The sequence below is a fragment of the Siniperca chuatsi genome, linkage group LG21 (assembly GCF_020085105.1).
Source record: "Siniperca chuatsi isolate FFG_IHB_CAS linkage group LG21, ASM2008510v1, whole genome shotgun sequence".
Lineage (NCBI taxonomy): Eukaryota > Metazoa > Chordata > Actinopteri > Centrarchiformes > Sinipercidae > Siniperca > Siniperca chuatsi.
This window is the reverse complement of record NC_058062.1, coordinates 11,578,070-11,598,265: the sequence shown is the minus strand read 5'-3', so window position 1 is coordinate 11,598,265 and position 20,196 is coordinate 11,578,070. Positions and strand designations below refer to the sequence as shown.

Here is a 20,196-nt window from a genome sequence, read left to right as displayed (position 1 = left end):
ATTTTGCGGCCCTCTTTTTTGTTACATTAAAATTTGTTAACGTATCGCGCCGATTGCATCAATGGTAAACAGCGCTAGCTGGAAGTCACGTGTGGTTCTTTCCCCCACAGCGCTAAGTCAGTTTAAGCGCTGATAGGCTGAACCTTTCGGCTACGGCGTGACCTGTTCTCCGATTGGTCATTGATCCCTGTCAGTCATTGTTGTTGCCGCCCTCTGACAATGCAGCATGGGCGAAAATACCAGACTCAAGAGCTACAGCTGAGGAAGCAGACCTCTCTACTGTCAGCGATTTTGAACGATTGAACGAAAGGTGAGTGAACAGACTCCGTTTGTATATACGTAATATTTGTTAGCATGTATTTCCAGGGTGATGTTGTTAAACAAACAGGCAGGATGTGGCAGCTGGGGGATTGTTAGCCACCTGGACGCTGAGATGCTAACCCACATTGCAGCACTGAGGGAGGCTTGAGGTCTCGCCACGTTAAGTTAGCTCGCTGGCTAATTTGCTGCTGCTGCTGCTGCTACTGTCAAGCGTACAAAGACAGAAACGATAGAGCGGGCAACAAGAAAAGACCAACAATTAAACATCGAAGAGTGACGGTATATATCGAAGTAATGACGACGTTTCGTCTCCAAACTTGAGACCGTTCAGGTCGACATTAACGTTAGCTGTGGCTGATGTTAGCAACTAAGCCATGATGACTGGCCCTAAGAGTTCAGCTCCAGCTATAGTACAGAGGTTGCCCGGCTACTGGAGTTGATAACGACCATTATGAACCAGGAGAGCTGAAAAGGCTTAAATCGGGCAATTAGTTAGTCGTCTAATCAAACAGTATTTTACAAGTGACAGCAATAGCTGTGCTGCGTTCAGGTGCTCCCCATAAAGTCTATCGTTCGCGTTTTAGTCCTCGAGTATTCATGCTTTATAAGCACCTTAAGTGATTTAAGGTACTTTTAAAGCATGCATAGGCTTAGCTTTTTGTTTGCTTTCGTTGTCATCTAAATATTAAGTGGTCCTGCAGCATTATTTGTGCCAGCAACATAATTACGTTGATTAAATACCTTGCCAAAATAAAGCTGTACTTTTTATAAATGAACTATAATGCTAGACCATACCTGCTCTCTATATCTAGGCAAATTGTGTATCTAAAAGTCATGACTTGGCCATTCACATGGTTCACTTTGTTGACATCAATGCTAGGCCTGCAACTAACAGTATTTTCCAGTGGTGGAAGAAGTACTCAGATCCTTTTACTTAAGTAAAAGTAGGATTACAATAGTCTAAAAAGAAAATTAAAAGTTCTGAATTCAAAATGTTACTTAAGTAAAAGTACAGAAATATTATCAGCAAAATGTACTTAAAGTATCAAAAGTAAAAGTACTCATTATCTGTTTATCACTAAGGAATACATGTAAGAAAATTTTAATGTTGTAGTTTGTCAATGTGGTGCCAATTTTAGATACTTTGTATACTACTGTGTAGATTAGTAGTATAGTACTGCATCATATAATATAAGCATATGAATGTAGTGGAGTAAACAATAGGCTACAATATTTACGTCTGAAATGTAGTGGAGTAGAAGTATAAAGTAGCATAAAATGGAAAAAGTACAAGTATGTCAAAATTGTACGTAAGTACAATATTTGAGTAAATGTACTTAGTTACATTCCACCACTGGTATTTTCATTTGTGATTAATACGCTGATTATTTTCTCAATCGGTTAATTTTGTCTATAAAATGTCAGAAAATAGTGAAAAAAATAGTTTATCTTTAAAGGGGTATTTCACCGCTGGAAAGATGGTCTTTTTATGAAATTGGGCTGTCTATGCAGTAGAAAGACACAAATATTTTTGAAGTTGTTGCTACATAACCACAGAAAATAGAGAAAAAGCGCTGTGGTATTCCCTTTTGCTCAAAACATACAACAACCAGAATGCACGCTTCTATTACTGAAGTGTAAACTTCCCCAACACCTACAAACAGCTGTCCAGAGCTACTAACGTTAGGCTAAACTCTGATAGCACTGCCGGGTAACAAACTGGGGCAGTGTATGTGCTAAGCTAGTCTTGAACTGGCCTCATTAAAAATGTGTATTGTATGTTTTCACGCTGTAACGTTGCCGTGTTAGTAACAAAACACTGTCGCTATTGCACTTACTCAATGCTCAGACGTCTGTTTTGTCCTGCTGGCATTGGTTGTTTTTTTCCCAGTTATTTTTCGGTATCCTGAAGTATATCTCAAGCACTCCCCTGTCCATATGTGGCCCAAAGCTTTGGTGTAATGTTACACATGCTTGTGCCCCTTCCTCTGTAGATTCAGCAACTTCATCCAAAAGAAACTGGCCTCGGTGAAATTCTCTGCAGCGCAACGACTCCACTTTTGTTTCCATTGGTGCACATTTACCAGAGCAGCACCATCAGTCGTCCCTGGCACGGGGCAGCTCTGCGCCGCTAGGTGCTTGACTCTCGGCTGTGGTCGGCCTCTTCCTCCTCCATACGCCGTAATTCCTCCCCACTTTGTGGCTCATATAAGTAGCCCCGAATGTCTGATTCCAGCATTACACTGTTAAAATCGTTTTCTTCCATATCTACAGGAACATTGCCTTCTGCCACGGTCTTCCAGTGGTTGTTCTAGCCAGTTGATTTTGGACAGGATGTTTTGATTTTGGAGCGGTGAGGAGCCGCCCCTCTCTCGATCCGACTGTCCGTGGAGGTGGGCATACAAAAAATGCGGAAGTACAATCTGTAGTTCGAACAACAACCCTAGAGCGAAATGCGTCATCTGGCGGACTTTTGCCGGCAAATGAGCGGGGAGCTCTGGTGCAGGCAACATGGAGGGAAGTTGAACATTGTTCATTTGCATATACTACCCACATTGTAATGATACAAAGCTGGTTGAAAATCGGCAAAGTTTCCCTTTTTAAGACAAAATTTACAATGGGAGATGGAGAAAAGAAACAAATCCTCACATTTAAGAAGCTGGAACCAGCAATTGTTTGACATTTTTGCTTGAAAAACTACTTAAACAATTAATCGGTTAGCGAAATAGTTCACAATTATATTTCGTTATGATTGACTAATTGAGTAATTGATCATTTCCGCTCTAATCAGTTTTTTTTTCTTTTCTGTCCATTATGGGTGGGTAGCTATTTTATCAATGTTGGCTTCTGAAGAGATGTTCTAAATGCATTTTTAAAAGGTGAAGAAAAAAAAAGGCTCCTGTATGTTTACAGATTATTTTTTATGTTGCTCGGCCTCTGTGGTCGAGTTGCTTGGCAGAGAACTCTGACACACATGAGAGTTGACACACACATTGTATTTACACAATAATATCTGATTAGGGAGTCTTTTTTTTTTTTTTTTTTCCTGGTCTATAGGTTTGCACACAAATATACCACTCTAGCAGTCTTTTCAGGTAGCCTGCACTGTCAAGTGTATTTACACATGGAATTGAAATTAATGGGGGGGAAATACATTCTATACAACAAAATTATACATTGGAAAAACAGGCATACAATTAAGACTAAAGACATTAAGTCGGACATATTGATATAAGCTGTATAAAAACTTCTCTAAAATTAACATTTGGCAACAATTCAGCCTGTCTCATATAGTGAAGTCCACTTTGTCGATTTTCAACCCATTTCTATGTATTGGTCCTAATATGATGTGCTAATGCACCTTTACCCTTATCAATATTTTCTGTATTTTGTCAGAAACCTAGGAAAATGGCAATTTCTTTCTGATATTTGGCCTGTGATTGTATTATTAGATGTATTTCTTCAAGTTGAAGAAAGTATTGACAACTCCACTGATGTATCTAAGCATGTCAATAAGGATTACCTCACATTTCTGATGTGTGATTCTGCTCTCAGATCTCACACCAGTCGCCTACTAGCCATCTTAATATCTAAAGGCATCTCACATAACCTGATATAAGTTTATTCTTGATGTAAGCTGGAATTGACAATTCTGCTTGTTTGACCAGTAACTACAAGCCCATATACTGTATCCATGCATGGATATTGGCACTCAGCTAGTACCCATGCATAGATGTCACCACTGGTGCATAACTCCTATCACCTTACAACGTCAAAAAATCAGAGCTATCCCTTTAATGACAGGATTTCAGATAATTGCTTATTGTCAGTGTAGCTGAAAAGACATCCCAAATGCAAACAAAGTTTCTAAGTGCTATATACAAATATAATTACCAATTGTTGTGACATAATAACCTAATTAAACACCTGTGTTGTGGTCAGTGTATCAACATTGCTGCCCGGTCTTGCAGTTGCATCACTGCAGTTAGCTGTGTCCCTGTGCGCTGTGTCGTTCTTAGTTGTATCAGTATCAGCTGCATGTGAAGGTCAGCGTGCCCTTGTGCATACAATGCATGTTCAGCCCTCCTTCCCTCTTCATGACGTCACTGCCCACTCTGATGAGCACGACTCTCATGGTACTCTGTGCCTTTTGGAGATTAGTGTGACATCTAGATGATGAAATGCTTTCACTTTTACAAGGGTTTGTTGTGTTTGGGGCAGCTCGGCTACATCCTGAGTAAATTGAGGCAATAGGAGACTGAACTATTGGTTTACTCGCTACTCAGTCAGCATTGAACACATTTTGCCAGCCTGCTGCCTTTTTGTAGAAAAAAACACGTCAGAAGTCATTCACTCAGCTGACTCTGGCAGACGGTTTTTGTGGAAATGTGCACACACTGTTATCTACGCTGAAATGGTTCTTTTAGTGCACTCAGCTACACTGTATTTAAAGGGCCAGCAGACAGCCAATGCAAATGTTTTCATTCTTTCAAGCAACATTTATCTTTTAGTCAATTTTTTTTCCTTTGGATCTCTCATATCACTGATAGTCCAGATGATGAAATTTGATGATTTACAGCTTTACTGAATAAACATGCCAATTGGTGGACGATAACAATAAAAACATTGATGCAGGCAAAATAAATAAGAATTTGACCTGACAGTTAACAGCAGCTGTTAACACCTTATGTCCTCTAAATGCTCGCTCTCTCCTGTCTCACACACCCCCCCCATCCTATGTTACCAACATCTAATGTCTTGCATAACTGTGGGGACAGCTGCCAAGGCCCAGCTGGCTCCACAGATGCACTTGGTCTTTATGTCTCTTGTAGAGCCACGTCAGGATACGTGGCCTGGAAAGGTACCTACTGAAGCACAAGCAGACAGGGGCATTATTGGGCACTTACGTGATTATCTGAGAGATAAAATTCATCATTTATTTGATCAACCGAAAATTTAATTTTTGTCCTGTTTACCTCAGAAGGCCACAACAGGCCATTAACACTGCCACGGGCCGAGGTTCAAATCCCAACATGCTGACCATGTAATAAAAAAAAAGACAGTCAACGTGCTGTGAAGTGCTTTTGAATAGCTAATAAGATGACATGTGATTGATCTCTTTGGGGAAATTGTGGAAATGATTGTTGTCATTTGTTTTGTGCAGCTTCATGTGGGCCTAGTGAAGTGACTGTGAGAACAACTTATCACACTGACACTCAGTTCAACTTTCTCTGCAGTGATGTTCCAACAATGCCGATAGTGGATAAACTCAAGGAGGCATTAAAACCTGGTCGAAAGGAGACGGGTGATGAGGGCGACCTCAACAAACTGTTGGCCTCTTCTGCCAAGAAGGTCCTGTTGCAGAAGATAGAGTTTGAGCCTGCCAGCAAGGGTTTCTCCTATCAACTGGACACCCTGAAGAACAAGTATGTGATCCTCAATCCCAGGAATGAGGGCGCTACGGGCCAGAAGGCCATAGAGCCTGCCCAAATAAAGAGGCAAGGTAAGCTTTCAAATTGAACTGAAAATTTAGCTGATTTTGATAGTTTCGATAGTTGAACATTTTTATGCCTTTTTGTCTTTTGTACTAGCCCAGTTTCTGTGTTCTGTATATAACTGTTCTGATAATGTCACAAAATGTGACTGCACTCCTCCTTCAGTCTCAGAGAACGTGGTTGGCGGCCAGAGCGATGGGATCCCTGCCCCACAGAAGATGCTCTTTCCAGGGAACAAGCTTACCCTTAAATGGGAGCGTGTGTACAGGGTGGGAGCCGGTCTCCACAACCTAGGGAACACCTGCTTCCTCAACTCCACAGTGCAGTGTCTCACCTACACCCCGCCACTTGCCAACTACTTACTCTCAAAGGAGCACAGCCGTGCCTGTGAGTATTTGAATCATGCTCTTAAATGCTGCCAGAGTCAAAGCATTTACACTCTCATTCACTTATATTTTCCTTAACACGGCGCGCAGACCCACATAGTTGTAAGTTTTGGAAATGACTGCTGCTGTTACTATATGTGCAGGTACATGTGGCTAAATATCACTGTGGAATGCAAGCCAAAGCAGCTGAAGAAGGAAAAAAAAAAACAGCTGCTTCAGTTGGCCAGTTTGTTCACATTAAGTTTTATTCAGGCTCTGAAACATTCAGTAGTCTGATTTAATGACTTAACATTTTTGACAAGCCGAAAAAACAAAGACTCACTGATCTCAAAGTTTCAGTATTGTAGGCAGATACATAGCCTTGTTTTCATTTCATCAAGATTTATTATGTTGTGATATTGCAGGTGACAAAGGCATTGAGATGCCGTGATTAAGCCTTCAAAACAAATTTAATTTGCCCATATGTGTTATGAGGGATAAAACCTTGCTTGGTAAAGGCTCCACAAACTGGTAAAAACTGAAAATAACAAGCCTTACATACAGTATACAAAGGACCTGATTTTCAGTCTCCAAATTTCCAATCCAATTTTTTGTTTTGTTTTTGTGTTTTCTGCTGCAATAAGACACTGTTCACCAGAGCTTCAGTAAACTGTTTACTCTTGCAGCAGGCACAGCTCAGAATATGCTTCAGGTAATAGAAAGTGACACGATAAATGGGTAGAAAAGCAAAGTAAGCTGCTGATCACATAGTCCTTCAGATTGATTAAAAAAAATATTCCAAATCATTCTTTTTCATCCGATTTTCACCTTTAAACCCAAATACATTTTTGAATATTTGTTTGGAAAAATAAAATCAGAAAATAATTAGCACATTGCTTGCGTCTCTGTGCTTTTGATAAGGATTTCTGTGAATACCATCAGCCTAATTCTGACAATGCTTTTTTTAATCCAATATGTTTTTACTCTGCTTAATGTGGGGTTTTTACTTACTCAAAGACACAATGTGACGTGATGAACAGCAGAGACTTACATTACATTTTTTATAGCATTTGTTATGAACTGTAATTTTTCTCTGAATCTGAATACTGTCACAATAACACATTTCTGTACTTTCATTTAGTGAGTGACTCTGATTCTCTTTGTTGTCTGTATTTCAGGTCACCAGTCAGGCTTTTGTATGATCTGTATAATGCAGAACCATATCATCCAAGCTTTTGCCAACACAGGCAATGCCATCAAGCCTGTCTCCTTCATCAGAGACCTGAAAAGTAAGACCACCAACTTCCCAACACTGTGTGATTGTGTCTGAGCACTTTGTGCTTGCTAGTTTCAATGTAGGTTGTGTCAGGAGTTAGACACCTGATTTTTGGTTGAATACTGCCAGAGGCACAATGACGCAACACTGGCCACAGTGTCCCACGTGACAACAGCGAGTAACTGCAGTCCAAAAGTGGAGCGGTGAGACTGCAGGCTGTGAATGAACACCATGTAGAGATGAGGTGTGAGTTGCACCTTGACATGGTGAAGCACTGTGCTGTAGTCTCATAGGAGCCCTCCCTCCACTCCAGTCCCCTCCCTACTTGCCTGCTTCTTCCTTATGTGCTGCTGCAATCATGTCTCCACCTCCTGCGCCTCTTTTTCTGTCTCCCCCTCCTTCCCCAATGCCCTCTCTGTCTCCTTGTGACTGCGGGCTGTGAGGAGCAGCTTTAGCACAAAAATGTACAGTCTAGCGTTTTCACTTCTTTTCAACCCCGACTTAGAAATGTGCTCTGTGTTTTATGGTTTCCCTTTACATTCATTTAGCTGGTGGCCGCCCCCCACAGTTAGAAAAGTGCCTCCACAGCTAGAACAACGTAAATGCATACAATGAAAATTAAACATCTGTGCCTCTTGCTCTGCACGCCCCCTTAAAAAAATAAATACAAATACAGCGCTGTGTCATCACACTACAATCGAAAGAGCTTACTGCAACCAATCCGGAAATTGCCCCAGGATCTCACAGCTGGGGTCTCACGAACAAAATATAACCACAACCACCCAATCATAGGCCCACAGATTTCATATGTTCAAGATGTTGTCTCCCTCATCACTGAGAAGGTTATTGGTGTATGATGTCTTATTCCCTTTTCCCACTCAGGGGTGACTCACTGTCCGTACAGGGAGGCTATGCTGGGAATGTGGTGATGACTACATTATAATTCTACCAGTTCATACTTTCCCTTTCTCCATCAGGAAATAACAGTAGAGGCAAATGGTTTAGAGCTTCATTATCTCTAATGTGAGACTTTTGGATGAGACGTCAGTCTGCTGAAGTCACTAAGTGACTGTAAGCTTTTTATTAGGTCAATTTGAACTGCATGTCTGAGATACTTAGAGTATAGCCCTAAGTACTCATGAAAGTGTACTCTTTAAACTTTACACTGTATTAAATAAACTATCCTCACTGGTTATTACTTTATAATACATGCAGGTGCCTAATTGCCATGTGTTAACATCTTAAATAGTTAAAACCACATTATAACCTGCTACTCTATAACACTATGAATGGTTTTGGAAAGACTCAAAATAACTGATCTAGTTGCCATAATTGTTCAAAGAACACACACTTGTTTGTGTTCCTTTTGCATCCTTTAATTCTGACAGGACGTTGTCAAGTTATGAATTAGAACACTTGTCTTTTATTGAGCCTCTTTTCTGTTGTTTTGCAGAAGCTTATTTTTAGAGAATACAAATGTCAACAGAATTGTCGAACAAAGGATTGTTGATAATGCTTCCTATAGCTGCTGTGCTGTCCCTTTTGTTGTCAGTATGTCTGTGGATTGTCTATGACATAATGCAAATATAAAAGATTTGGGCTTTCAGTGTTTAACATTTATGCAATAAACATTTGATTCTGTGCAGTGAATAACACACATCAGCTCACCTTTTTAATTAAATTTAAAGCAGTGGTCATTACTTGCCCGTTAAAAATATTGAACGTAACATGAATATTTTTTATAAAGCACTTAATTTTGTAATTGCACTTAGGGTTGGAAGCGTTGAATTAGCACACAGCTAACATGCACTTTTGTCTCCCACAGAAATTGCCAGACATTTTCGCTTTGGAAGCCAGGAGGACGCCCATGAATTTTTGCGGTACACCATCGATGCCATGCAGAAAGCCTGTCTCAATGGCTACCCTAAGTAAGGCTTTATTATTGTTGCTTAAAAGTATGAGTGTTTTAAAAAAAAAAACCAAAAAAAAAAAACAACTGCCTGGTTTTATATGAATAGTGTTTTGATGATTTTTTTCTTTGCTTCCTTCCTGTCTGCAGGCTTGATAGGCAGACCCAGGCCACAACACTGGTTCACCAGATCTTTGGAGGGTACCTCAGGTCAAGAGGTATTGACTTTTTCACAGACAGAAATGGGGAAGAAAATTGCCTCTAGAGTTGTGCACTTTTATGAATTTCCACATTTATTGCATTATTGATCCATTACCCAGCAGACTAGACTGATTTCGATGTCAACAAAATATATATTGCTAATACAGCTTGATGTAGTTCAACGCTGCATTCACACATGCAGATACAAAGTAGTAGGCAGTCTCTGGCCTCTCGTGAAGCTGTAGCTCTGTGTGCTCGGTGTGTTGTTTTGAGCACGTAATTTACATACTCTACCTTGACTGGACAGCTGTTTTCTGATGTAGCCGCTGGACTACACACAGGAAAGTAGTTTATCTCCTATTGCACAGTTTCGCGAGTACAGACTAACTTTTTTCCTGTCTTTCTTTTTAACGTGATACGTGTTGTCGTTGTTGTTGTTTTAATAAAACAATCATGCCCAAGCTGGCAAGACTCCACTACCGGAGTGGAGCAGTAAACAACTATGTGCTTCCATTTCTAAGGGCATTAAAACGAGCGCGATTGGCTCTCGCCTGGTTATTGTTTGCATTGCGTCAGAGGGCATTTGCATAAAACTAAACTTCTCTCAATTTCCCCCTGTAGTGCTGCTGGGTGCGGGAATGGCCCATTAACCTCAATGCATGGAAAACAAGGAGTTGCCATACTGTACATCTAAATGGTTTCAGATTCCTCCACTGGGAATTGTGTTGCAACTGCTTTGTAGAAAGAACTACAGGAAGTTACTGTATCTGTATGTGCCTTTACTGCTACCAAACCAAACATTTGGTGCTCATTAGAGTTCTTCTGGTGCTTGAGATTATTTTTAACATAGTGACCGTGCAAAGTGAGATTTCGTTTTTCCTTTATCCTTCCTCTACATATTGTGTAGACTGACTAAATGTGTGTTAATATTGTTGCAAAGAATGTCATTTGCAAGAGGACAAGTTAAATGCCTTGTATTTCTCATATTAAATCAAATGTAAAAGCATTAGGAAAGCAGCATGTCTCTTTGCTAATAGAAATCAATAGAATTTCTTCAGCTGAAATTAAATGGAATTTACCAAATTCACTCATGGTGATTAGTGAATTTAAGTTTAATCATAAATCTCTTTGTAAAATGCAGCAATTGCAGATCAGGCAGCAACTTCCATCCACCTGGTTGCAAGTGTCAGTTTGGTCCAGTAACTAATGACAGTCAGATCTGAAATGGAAATATTGAGAAGAGTACCAAATGTTAATTTATTTCCTCTTATTGTTTGATCTGAGAGTCAGAGGCAGTTGTTTGAGGTTCTGGATAGTCTTCTGTTTACAGGAAGTGAAAGAGACACTTGTGTGAAATATTCCAGTAATCACTGATCACCCTCTTACATGAACAGATTGTATATCTTCAGAACTATCATCCCCAGGAGTGTCAGATTTGTTTTTAATTTTGTCTTTCAGTGAAATGCTCTATTTGTAAAAGTGTGTCCGACACATATGACCCTTACCTGGACATCGCTGTGGAGATTCGGGTATGTTACCCAAGATCTCAATATGACCTTTATTTCCGTGGAAATGTTATTGGAAACATTATATAAGTATATAATTTTTTTTTTAAACTTGCTTTAGCGACACCAAGTTTTTCTCTGTTTTTGTCGATCAGCAAGCAGCAAACATTGTGCGAGCCCTGGAACTGTTTGTTAAACCAGACGTACTAAGTGGAGAGAATGCCTACATGTGTGCCAAGTGAGTGCCATTCATATAGTTTGACAACATCCTACATTTTGAAGTAAATCTGCATGTTCTTTTTTCCATTACGTTTATTTACTTTAGACATCCTTTTTGGGTGACGTATCTTGACTTTTTTTCTTTCCAGGTGCAAAAAGAAAGTGCCAGCGACCAAGCGTTTCACAGTCCATCGAACATCTAATGTACTGACGGTTTCACTGAAGAGGTTTGCCAACTTCAGCGGAGGAAAGATAACAAAGGTTAACAAAGAATTCTCACACTATTGGCTGTTTTGAAGGAGCTGTCTCATTCCTCAGTGATCTCATATTTCTGTCTTTTTTTCAGGATGTTGGTTACCCAGAATTTCTGAACATTCGCCCCTACATGTCTCAGAGCTCAGGCGATCCTGTTATGTACGGCCTCTATGCTGTTCTGGTGCACTCTGGCTACAGTTGTCACGCTGGCCACTACTACTGCTATGTCAAGGTAAGATGACATAATAATTAATAGAAATAGTGAATTGCAATAAAAATTGAATTGCTATAGGTCCAAAACTTTAATGGTTTAGCAACTTTTTGTTTTTGTTTTTAATTGCTATTCAAGAACTACACTGGTAAGCATTTCTAGCTCTTAAGACAATTGTAGGGGTGTGCAATATAGATAAAATCTTCTATCACAGTATATGTAATTTTATATAATTTGTTTTATATCACAATATCAAGATATACCAAAATATAATATATATCTTGGAAATTCAATTGATAAACAGTTAATAGCAGTCTGTTTTTGGCTAGTCCAGTTAATTAAATACCTGGAAAAAGTCAGGGTACTGTATCACAGAGTTGTAACAAACCAGTATTGCCATAAAGCAGTCCTTATTATTAATGTGCAACATTGCCCACGATGGCCTAATACAGCCAGAGAAATTAAAAAGGTAACTACTTTCGGTATAAACTGTATAGCAAAATCTGACAATTGACAAATTCCTATAGTCTCAAAGCACATATTTTCTAATGACTTGGTGGGTATATAAACTCTAATCTGATCTAAAATGACCAATTTACCTGCCTGTAACTGCGTTAATTGAGCCTGCATTTTTTTAGCATTCTGTTCTCTCTGTGTTTTTATAGTTTAACTGTAAATAAATAAAGGTTAAATTAATACATTTCACAGCCAATTACTAAGGTTAGAATCGTAGTGGGCATCTTGTGGCCTCCTACTTCATTTTGAAATGTCATCTCTTCCTTTTTTTCTCTTAGGCAAGCAACGGACAATGGTACCAAATGAATGATTCAATGGTGCACTCTAGTAACATCAAAGTGGTCTTGAACCAGCAGGCTTATGTGCTTTTCTACCTGAGGTAAGATACTGGGGGGTGCTGCAAGAGATCAAAAAAAGGTATTGTCTGTTCCTTCTGGATATACAATTAAATAAACCGTCTATATTTGTATATTAAAGGATCTCTGAAACCAAGAAGAATGCAGATGGACAGACCTCAAAGCAGGGGATGTTGCATCCTGTCAAGAACAGTGTTTCGTCTGAACAGATAAAGAGGGCCAACCTGAACGGGCCGCTCTCCTCCCCGCAGGTCACAAAGGTATGAGACAAGATGAGAGCCAGCCTACAGTTAAACATTGTGGACTTAATATGGGCTGAAAGTGCGTACCCAGTCTTTTTTAAATACTGGGTTTTTTAAAGTTCTAAATACAATACTCCTCTTTTCAGAAACTCGAGCCTGCACAACTGCGTAAGATCCAGTCCATGGATGGTGGTTTGGGCTTGCCCATTTCCAGGAACGGTGTGAGCTCGCAGCCACAGCCCAGACTTTCCAACTGGACGTCATCCTCCAATGGCCCACCGAAGCTGCCAGGTGGTCCCACGGTTATCGAGGAACCTTTCAAGAAGCTGAAGAAACCCTCTCCCCAGAAGCAAGTGCAGTCCCGCAGCAGCACTCCGACTCCTTTCAACAACGGGTTGAGTAGGACGGAGGCAGATAAAAAGCAAGGTGGCGAGGGCAGAGGCATGGCAGCGTCTACCTCATTTAAGTCTTTGTCTGACTCTTCCTCTGCCGACACCACTGATTCAAAGGTAAGATTTGCACTGAAAAAGCAGACAATCACAAATCTTATTTCAAAGGCAGTTTTAATGACCTGATAACATAATTTAGATAGGTCTTAGTGCACCAAAATGTGCAAGAAGTGTTCTCGTCAAAACTAGATGTGAAAGTATAGAAAGACTCTCATTGTGATCTAAAAACGTATTATGTAGAAAATTGATCTGCAAATTGCATACAAGCTATTTAACGACACGGAATAGAAAAACAGTAATGCTGACAAACTGTCCTTATTGTTCATATTTGCATGCTATGAAAATTTTTGTGCCATATTAGTATGCATTTGCTGTAATCGATTAATCATTTGGTCTATAAAATGTCAGAAAAAAGTGAAAAATGCCTCACAATTTCCTCAAGCCAAAGATGTAATCTTAAAATAGCTTGTTTTGTCCAAGGAATTTGAAAATGTTCCAGAACCCAAAGATATTCAGTTTACAATAACATAAAGCAAAGGATAGAGGCATATTCTCACATCTGGGAAGCTGGACATTGGGAATGTTTGGAATTTGTCGTGTAGTTGTCAGTACAAATTAGGGCTGGGCGATTAATCAAATTTATTTTCAATTACGATTTTGGATTCCAACGATTATGAAAACAAGATAATCGAGATAAAACGATTATTGTGCCGCATTCCATTTTGCAACGATGCTCTCGTTTTGTCTTGTGTTACAAATCCAGTGCAGTGGTGCGCTTTCGCTTTCGCCCCTCCCTGAAAGCCCAAACTCACTCTCAGCCAGACTGTGGCATGTTTAGTTCAGTTGGAGCCAAGATGACAGTGCTATAACTTGCTAGTCACCATTATTAGCTTAAGCCTATGGCATTTTACACTGCATAAATTTGCCTGGCGGCTAGTGGACTTTTCCTCTACTCATAGCTTATGAAGACTCAAGAGTTATGCCTGATGACCCCCCCATGATGCCATTTAAAGTTAATATAGTTAGATTACTATCGATTACCATGGCAACGGTAGAAGGTTCGAAGCATTCGGGTCAGCCCTAGTTCAATAAATGTCAGTGAGTAATCGTGTTAAATAATCGTGATCTCTTCTTGAAATCTTGTGATTTTTGCCATAATCGAGCAGTCCTAGTACAAACTTTAAAAAAGTATGTAAAATGGCTCAGACATTACAACAGATTTTTATTGTGGAGTTTAAGGAGATGCATGACAGCCATTTCAGGCCAAGTGTGGATGCACAGAAGCATAACCACAGCCCTTGTTTTTCGGCCAGGACTCCGTGGGTACCAAAAGTGCGCCAGTAGGAGGGACTCCCTCCACCCCACGGAAAGGCTCTAATGGCTTGGCGTCTCCAGCCAGGAGCGTGGAGCGCTCTCAGAGCACAGAGGAGCAGAAGACGGCGAAAATAAAAACCCCGGCCCTCAACAACATCACGTCTGAAGCCACCAGCACCATGTCACCTCCACCTGCCAAGAAACTGGCCCTGTCAGCCAAGAAGGTGAACTTCATTCCCATCCACAGCAGCAGCACCACCTCCTGTCTTATTGAAAGCTCATGATACCTTGGTTTCCTGTTGCCTCACTCCACACTGCTATCCCAAATTTGACCATTGATTTAGTAGTTTTATTAAGGCAAGTAAACTCTCCTTTTCTAGTTTATTTTCTGCTATATGTAACATGTTATAACTCCAGTCTGCCTGTCTAATCAACCACATGGTAGCACTTGTTTAGAGTTTGTCTTCTTTTCCTTTAGTTTGTCCTTTTTTTCTAACCATTTCTAATTCTTCTCTGCCATACCCTTTCCTCTTTGTTTTCCTCCCTCCATCTTTTCCTGCCATCCCTTTAATCTTCCTCTTCCTTATTTTTGTCACATTCATGGCTATTTTCTTTAGACCACCAAGTTTTTATTTATGTCGATAACTGCAGGCTCGCAGCCGGAATCCGAGCAGCATTGATGCTCTGCCCCCTTTGCCACGCCAGCTGTCCAGTGACCCCACGCATCAAAATCAACTTAACCCCCTCACCTTTGCCTCACATACTCACAGGTAGGAATTCTGAACCCCATATAACATAGGAAATGCACAAAAAAATGCAGATTTGTCCATGTGAAAGGAAAATGGCAAATCCAGATGTTCTCTCTTGTTCTCTTCCCAGAGCTGTTCCATTCCATTCATCTAAAGTCCAGTCATCGCAGCCTTTAGCCCACTCAAGTGGATCCTTCAAACAGCAGAGCCCTCAGAAACAGTCCCTTCTCGCTACACTGCAAAAACCAAACGCCAGCCTTTCTCTTAAAACCAACGGGCTTCACAGTGCCAGCCCAAAGAGCCCCAAGTCTTCCAACAACCTCAGCTCCTTGATCCAAGAACCAGACCTCAACAGCCCTCCAGCTCAAAAGGTCAACCAAAAGAAGAAGAAGAAGAAGAAGAAAAGGAAGCGGCGACATTCTGAGGTGGAGGGAGACGCAGAGCCAGTCTCATCCCCGGCTACAGCGACACAGTTCAACCTCGTGGAATCAGTTAGTGAGAAAAAGAGGAAGAAGAAAAAGAAAAAGCGAAAGAGGGAGAATGAGGATGGAGAGAAAACGAAGGAGAGGGAGTGTGTCCCGTCTCATCTGGACACATCAAACCAGGAAGAGGATTGGTGTCAGGGTGGCATATGGAGTCTTACATCCCATCCAGATACAGAACAGTGTAAGCAAAAGCTTCAGTTAGCTGCCACAGGCCCACCACAGTGTGAGTCCAATCAGAACAAACAGGGAAGGGACTCTGTAAAGCTGAAGAAGAAGAAGAAGAAAAAGAAGATGCAACTGGTGGAGGCTCTGCAAGACACAACTTCAACATGCTCTGCATCAGAAAGGTGGGTTGAAGTTTATGCTTCTAATTTATTTAGTTACGTATCTGTTTTTGTTTCCCAGTATTCTTGATTTCTTTTCAAAAAGTGCTGCCTGAAGTAGAATCTCATAATTTGGAAAAAGAGGCACATAACTTTGTTTCTATAACAACTAGTTAGCTCTATCATTGAACTGTGCTCATGTTTAACTGTCAGACACTTCTAGAAACTCCCACACTGCAGCCAGTATACTACATACTAACTTTCTATAAAGAAATAAGTACTTTTCTGCCTGTACTTTTCCTATTTTTATTTATTGCTGTTGTGTGTGTTTTTAGTTAGCTTTCTATAAAGCACCTATAAAGACATCATGCATCTTTTTCTAAAAAATATTTAATTTGCTCAACCTTGGAAAGATTTAAGGTCAAATTCAGGCAAAGCAGGTGCCGTTGCCTTGGCTTACATTGCATTTCATCTATGAACAGAAATACAAATATTTACCCTCTGTTTGCAATAAGCACAGCATTAACTTACTTTTTCCCCACAGCACCTTTGAGATGAAGGCCACAGAAGCCGGTCAGAATGATACAGGAGATTTGATAATGTTGAAAAAGAAATTAAAGAGGAAGAAGAAGAGGCTAAAAGAAGAGGTGAAACTGTGGGAGGAGAGCAGGCGATGCTCAGATGGGCGGAACGATGAGCTTGAAGCAGTGGAGCCCACCACCAAAAAGAACACCACAGAGAACGGCAAAATAAGTAAACAAGGCACAGGTATGTGAGCGTGCACACTATACTGTACATGCAAACAAACCCCACATGCATTCACACTATGCAAACTGCTGTGAGAAATGTGCGATCTTGTTTCCATGCCAACGCAGAACATACAATACCGCTCTGTATTGATTTGAGCCATTTGCCAGAAGCCACTGCAGCCTCTCAGCCTTTCGTTTAAGTCATCTCACAATTCTACTAAGAGAGCGTGACTCATTACATTTTGAGAATGCCAGAATTATTTTTTTTCTGGGTTTTATTTTTTATTTTTTGCTGATTGTTTTTTCAAATCCAGCCACAGTGGTAGTGTGGGACAGCCAAGTGAAGGACGGCTACAAACGCAACCAGGCGCCAGCGGCTGATGCAAATGCGTCAGGAGACACCCCAACCCGTGATGCTCCTTTATCCTGGGATGGGAAAAAGACAAGTGGGGTGGTAGAGGAGCTGCTCAGGAACGCCACAGATAAGGCCTACGGAGCCAACGGTGAGACACTGAGTGCTCTATAAATCTGAATGGCAATACTTTGATCTGATCATTTGTGGCAAAAGATGTTTTGATATGCATTTATAGGTTTTGTTTCTCTTATCTAGTCCTCAGTTGGGATGGAGAGGTCTCTGCTATTAGTAGAGATGCTGCTGAAGATGTCCGCCATGCTAAGTGTGACACTGTGATCGATGAGTGGGATGAAGACTTTGACAGGGGAAAGGTGAGGGGGGGAAGTAAACACAACAAGAAATGATAAGAATAATGTCATCTTAAATCACAGTTTGTCTTTAGGTCTGCTAGTCTCAAGGCCCTTTGTCACTGTCCCTTGTCTTCAACTTCTCCCCCCTGTTTTTGTATGAATGAACAGGTGAAAAAAATGAAAAACTATAAAAGAGAGAAGTGGAGAAGTGGCAGCAGCATCTTCCAGAAGATCCAGGACAGGCGGAACAAGTGGTCTGTAACACCCGGAGGGAAGAGAGTTTTTGGAGTCCGTCGCTGAGAGTCCAAATTACTGTTGAGGTCATGCTGACAGGAAATCGAGACAAACAATACTGTATACCAAACGTCTGTACTTTTTCTCACTCTTTAGTTTGTTTTTTTTTTTAAATCTCTCTGTCTTGTGTTAAGTCTAGACCCAAATTCCTGAATTAGATATGAGCCAAAAGCAGCACAGACTACACTGACAGTCTGACTGACAGCCCCTCCAATCTCAATTTTAAACGAACATAATATGTTGTCTCCAGGCTTCAGTAACATTGGCCAGTAGGATTTGACTCATATTGACTCATTGAACTCATATCCCCTTTTTAATTCAAATACAGCAGTGAGTGACTCAAGCTTTTCTATGCAGGCAGTATTTAACAGAAACTTACACCTCCATGTCAAATGAATTACTGTATGTTGGCATCCTTTGAGCCTTGGTTTTTGACCCAACAATCTTGAGCTACTACGAAATTAAATAGTTTACCATATTTGAGAAGGTTAGGTTAAGAATGAGGAAGTATATCTGCAATACTGTAGCTGTCTTGTGTTGAAAACTGTACACAATCTTAGAGCATACATTTGCAGACAAAAGGGCTCAGTAAGTTGAACATTAACATTTTTTTTTTTTTTACCCTTCTCCTGAAATTATTCTATACCAAATTACAAAGATCCAAAATTGTTTATTCATTAAAACATATATTATTATTTTAGATTTCTGTATACTTTTCTTATTTTATACCTTCATCTGCCGTCATTTTATTTTGCTGCAGTGTCTGTGCCATGTGGCTTGTTTTTAAGGACCAGATTTTGCCTGCATATTGTTGGTAAAATGAAGGTTTAAAATTGCCACCATTTTTTAAACATGCATGTCTAAACTGGTTGAAGAATTTACTATGGTGAATTTTGATTTTAATTCTGCTATCTTCTTATGTACCCTTTTTTTGTTCCTCAACAAATGCATTTTATTTCAGATTTAATGTTAACACATTGTATTCCACAAAAGAATGCTCTGCTGATTTGTATAAACAGTTTAACTGTTTGTGGAAGTGTGGACATTGACAAACAATACATTGAACGCTGTAAGTTTCATCATATCTGAATGTTTACCTGGACATTATTGTTTTCTGACACCTCACAGTGCAAAGTGCATTTGCAGACTAGAGATCGGGGGTTTTTGGAGGAACTCAGATGGGAGGAGTTGTTTCCTACTGTGCAGCTATTTAACTGTGTAGCTCACCTCATCAGTCCAACGTTCAGAAAGCTCTCAGTCTGGAGATTTGACCTTTCCATTCTCTGTAACAAACCTCGCCACCAACTGTTCTTTACCAATGTACTGAAATAAAAGGGTTACATTTTATACTAAAGGCACTGTGTTAGAATGGGACTGCCACATGCTAATAATTTCTTTCCCCCTTGTATCTTATATCTCTATGCAATTTTCTGACGGTCATGCTGGTCATCTAGAAACTGGGCTAAGACTCAGGAACCCAGACATCCTGTATCCTGTCCTCGACTCTGATCAGACTCCCCCGTTTCATATCAGAGTAGTCCCTCACCCTGGACAACCATTTTGCATCCTGTACATCCTGTAGAAACTGTTTTATACAAAGTACTTCAGGTGTTGAAACAATGGGATCATCTTGCACCAATTCTGGCACAGATGCATAGAGAAACTAACGTTATAACAAAATGCTTTGCCAATGTAGAAGATTGTACAGTCCATCTTGTGCTACCTGTTACCCTCCAACGCTGTAAAGATTTGCCCTTGCATTTCTTTTCATTCTAGAGATGTTGCCTTGAATTGGCTATAAAAAAGCATAGGATTTAATGTTATAAACATATAATTTAAAGAAGAAAAGACAGATCTTTTAATGTGCTACTAATACTCAGATCAGTTGGTGGATGTTAACTTGAGAATTAATCTGCAAATGTGTTAGTTCATTTGTGTATAAGAGAGTTTTCACGCAAGACCTTCCCTATGTCACTGTAGTGTGTACAGTACAAGAGAGGCTACGGCAGTCTAATTTCCATAGGTTGTGTTTGTCGGCTGTGAAATCAACGTAGGGTGTGACTCTCAAACTGACACAGAGGAACATTTACCAATGTGAATGGACAGTCGACATGTTTGCATTGATGGTTCTATATTTCGCACCACCTTTTCTGACCAGGGAAGAGACCTTTCATAATGAAAGTGGCTCTTACCACACTATAGTTAACTATAAAGGTGCAATAAAGTTGTGACTTTTGTGAGCTGATGGTGTATTTTT

At 40.2% G+C, this 20,196-nt stretch overlaps 1 protein-coding gene across 3 annotated transcripts; it reads left to right on the top strand.

Moving 5' to 3' along the window:
- Positions 1 to 152: 152 nt before the first annotated feature.
- Positions 153 to 20,179, top strand: usp36 (ubiquitin specific peptidase 36). Of its 3 annotated transcripts, XM_044181312.1 has the most exons (21): positions 162 to 310; positions 2,596 to 2,714; positions 5,559 to 5,824; positions 5,982 to 6,203; positions 7,360 to 7,470; positions 9,283 to 9,385; positions 9,517 to 9,584; positions 11,026 to 11,096; positions 11,228 to 11,310; positions 11,441 to 11,552; positions 11,638 to 11,778; positions 12,552 to 12,652; positions 12,751 to 12,889; positions 13,018 to 13,380; positions 14,634 to 14,858; positions 15,286 to 15,404; positions 15,514 to 16,215; positions 16,736 to 16,959; positions 17,255 to 17,443; positions 17,551 to 17,666; positions 17,814 to 20,179. In XM_044181312.1, the coding sequence occupies exons 3-21, from the start codon at positions 5,572 to 5,574 to the stop codon at positions 17,943 to 17,945; spliced, it is 3,474 nt and encodes a 1,157-aa protein (XP_044037247.1). In that variant the 5' UTR covers positions 162 to 310; positions 2,596 to 2,714; positions 5,559 to 5,571; the 3' UTR covers positions 17,946 to 20,179. The 3 variants fall into 3 exon arrangements, with proteins under 3 accessions (XP_044037246.1, XP_044037247.1, XP_044037248.1); XM_044181311.1 differs by lacking the exon at positions 2,596 to 2,714 and having other exon boundaries at positions 153 to 310; XM_044181313.1 differs by lacking the exons at positions 162 to 310; positions 2,596 to 2,714 and adding an exon at positions 2,733 to 4,367.
- Positions 20,180 to 20,196: the final 17 nt, after the last annotated feature.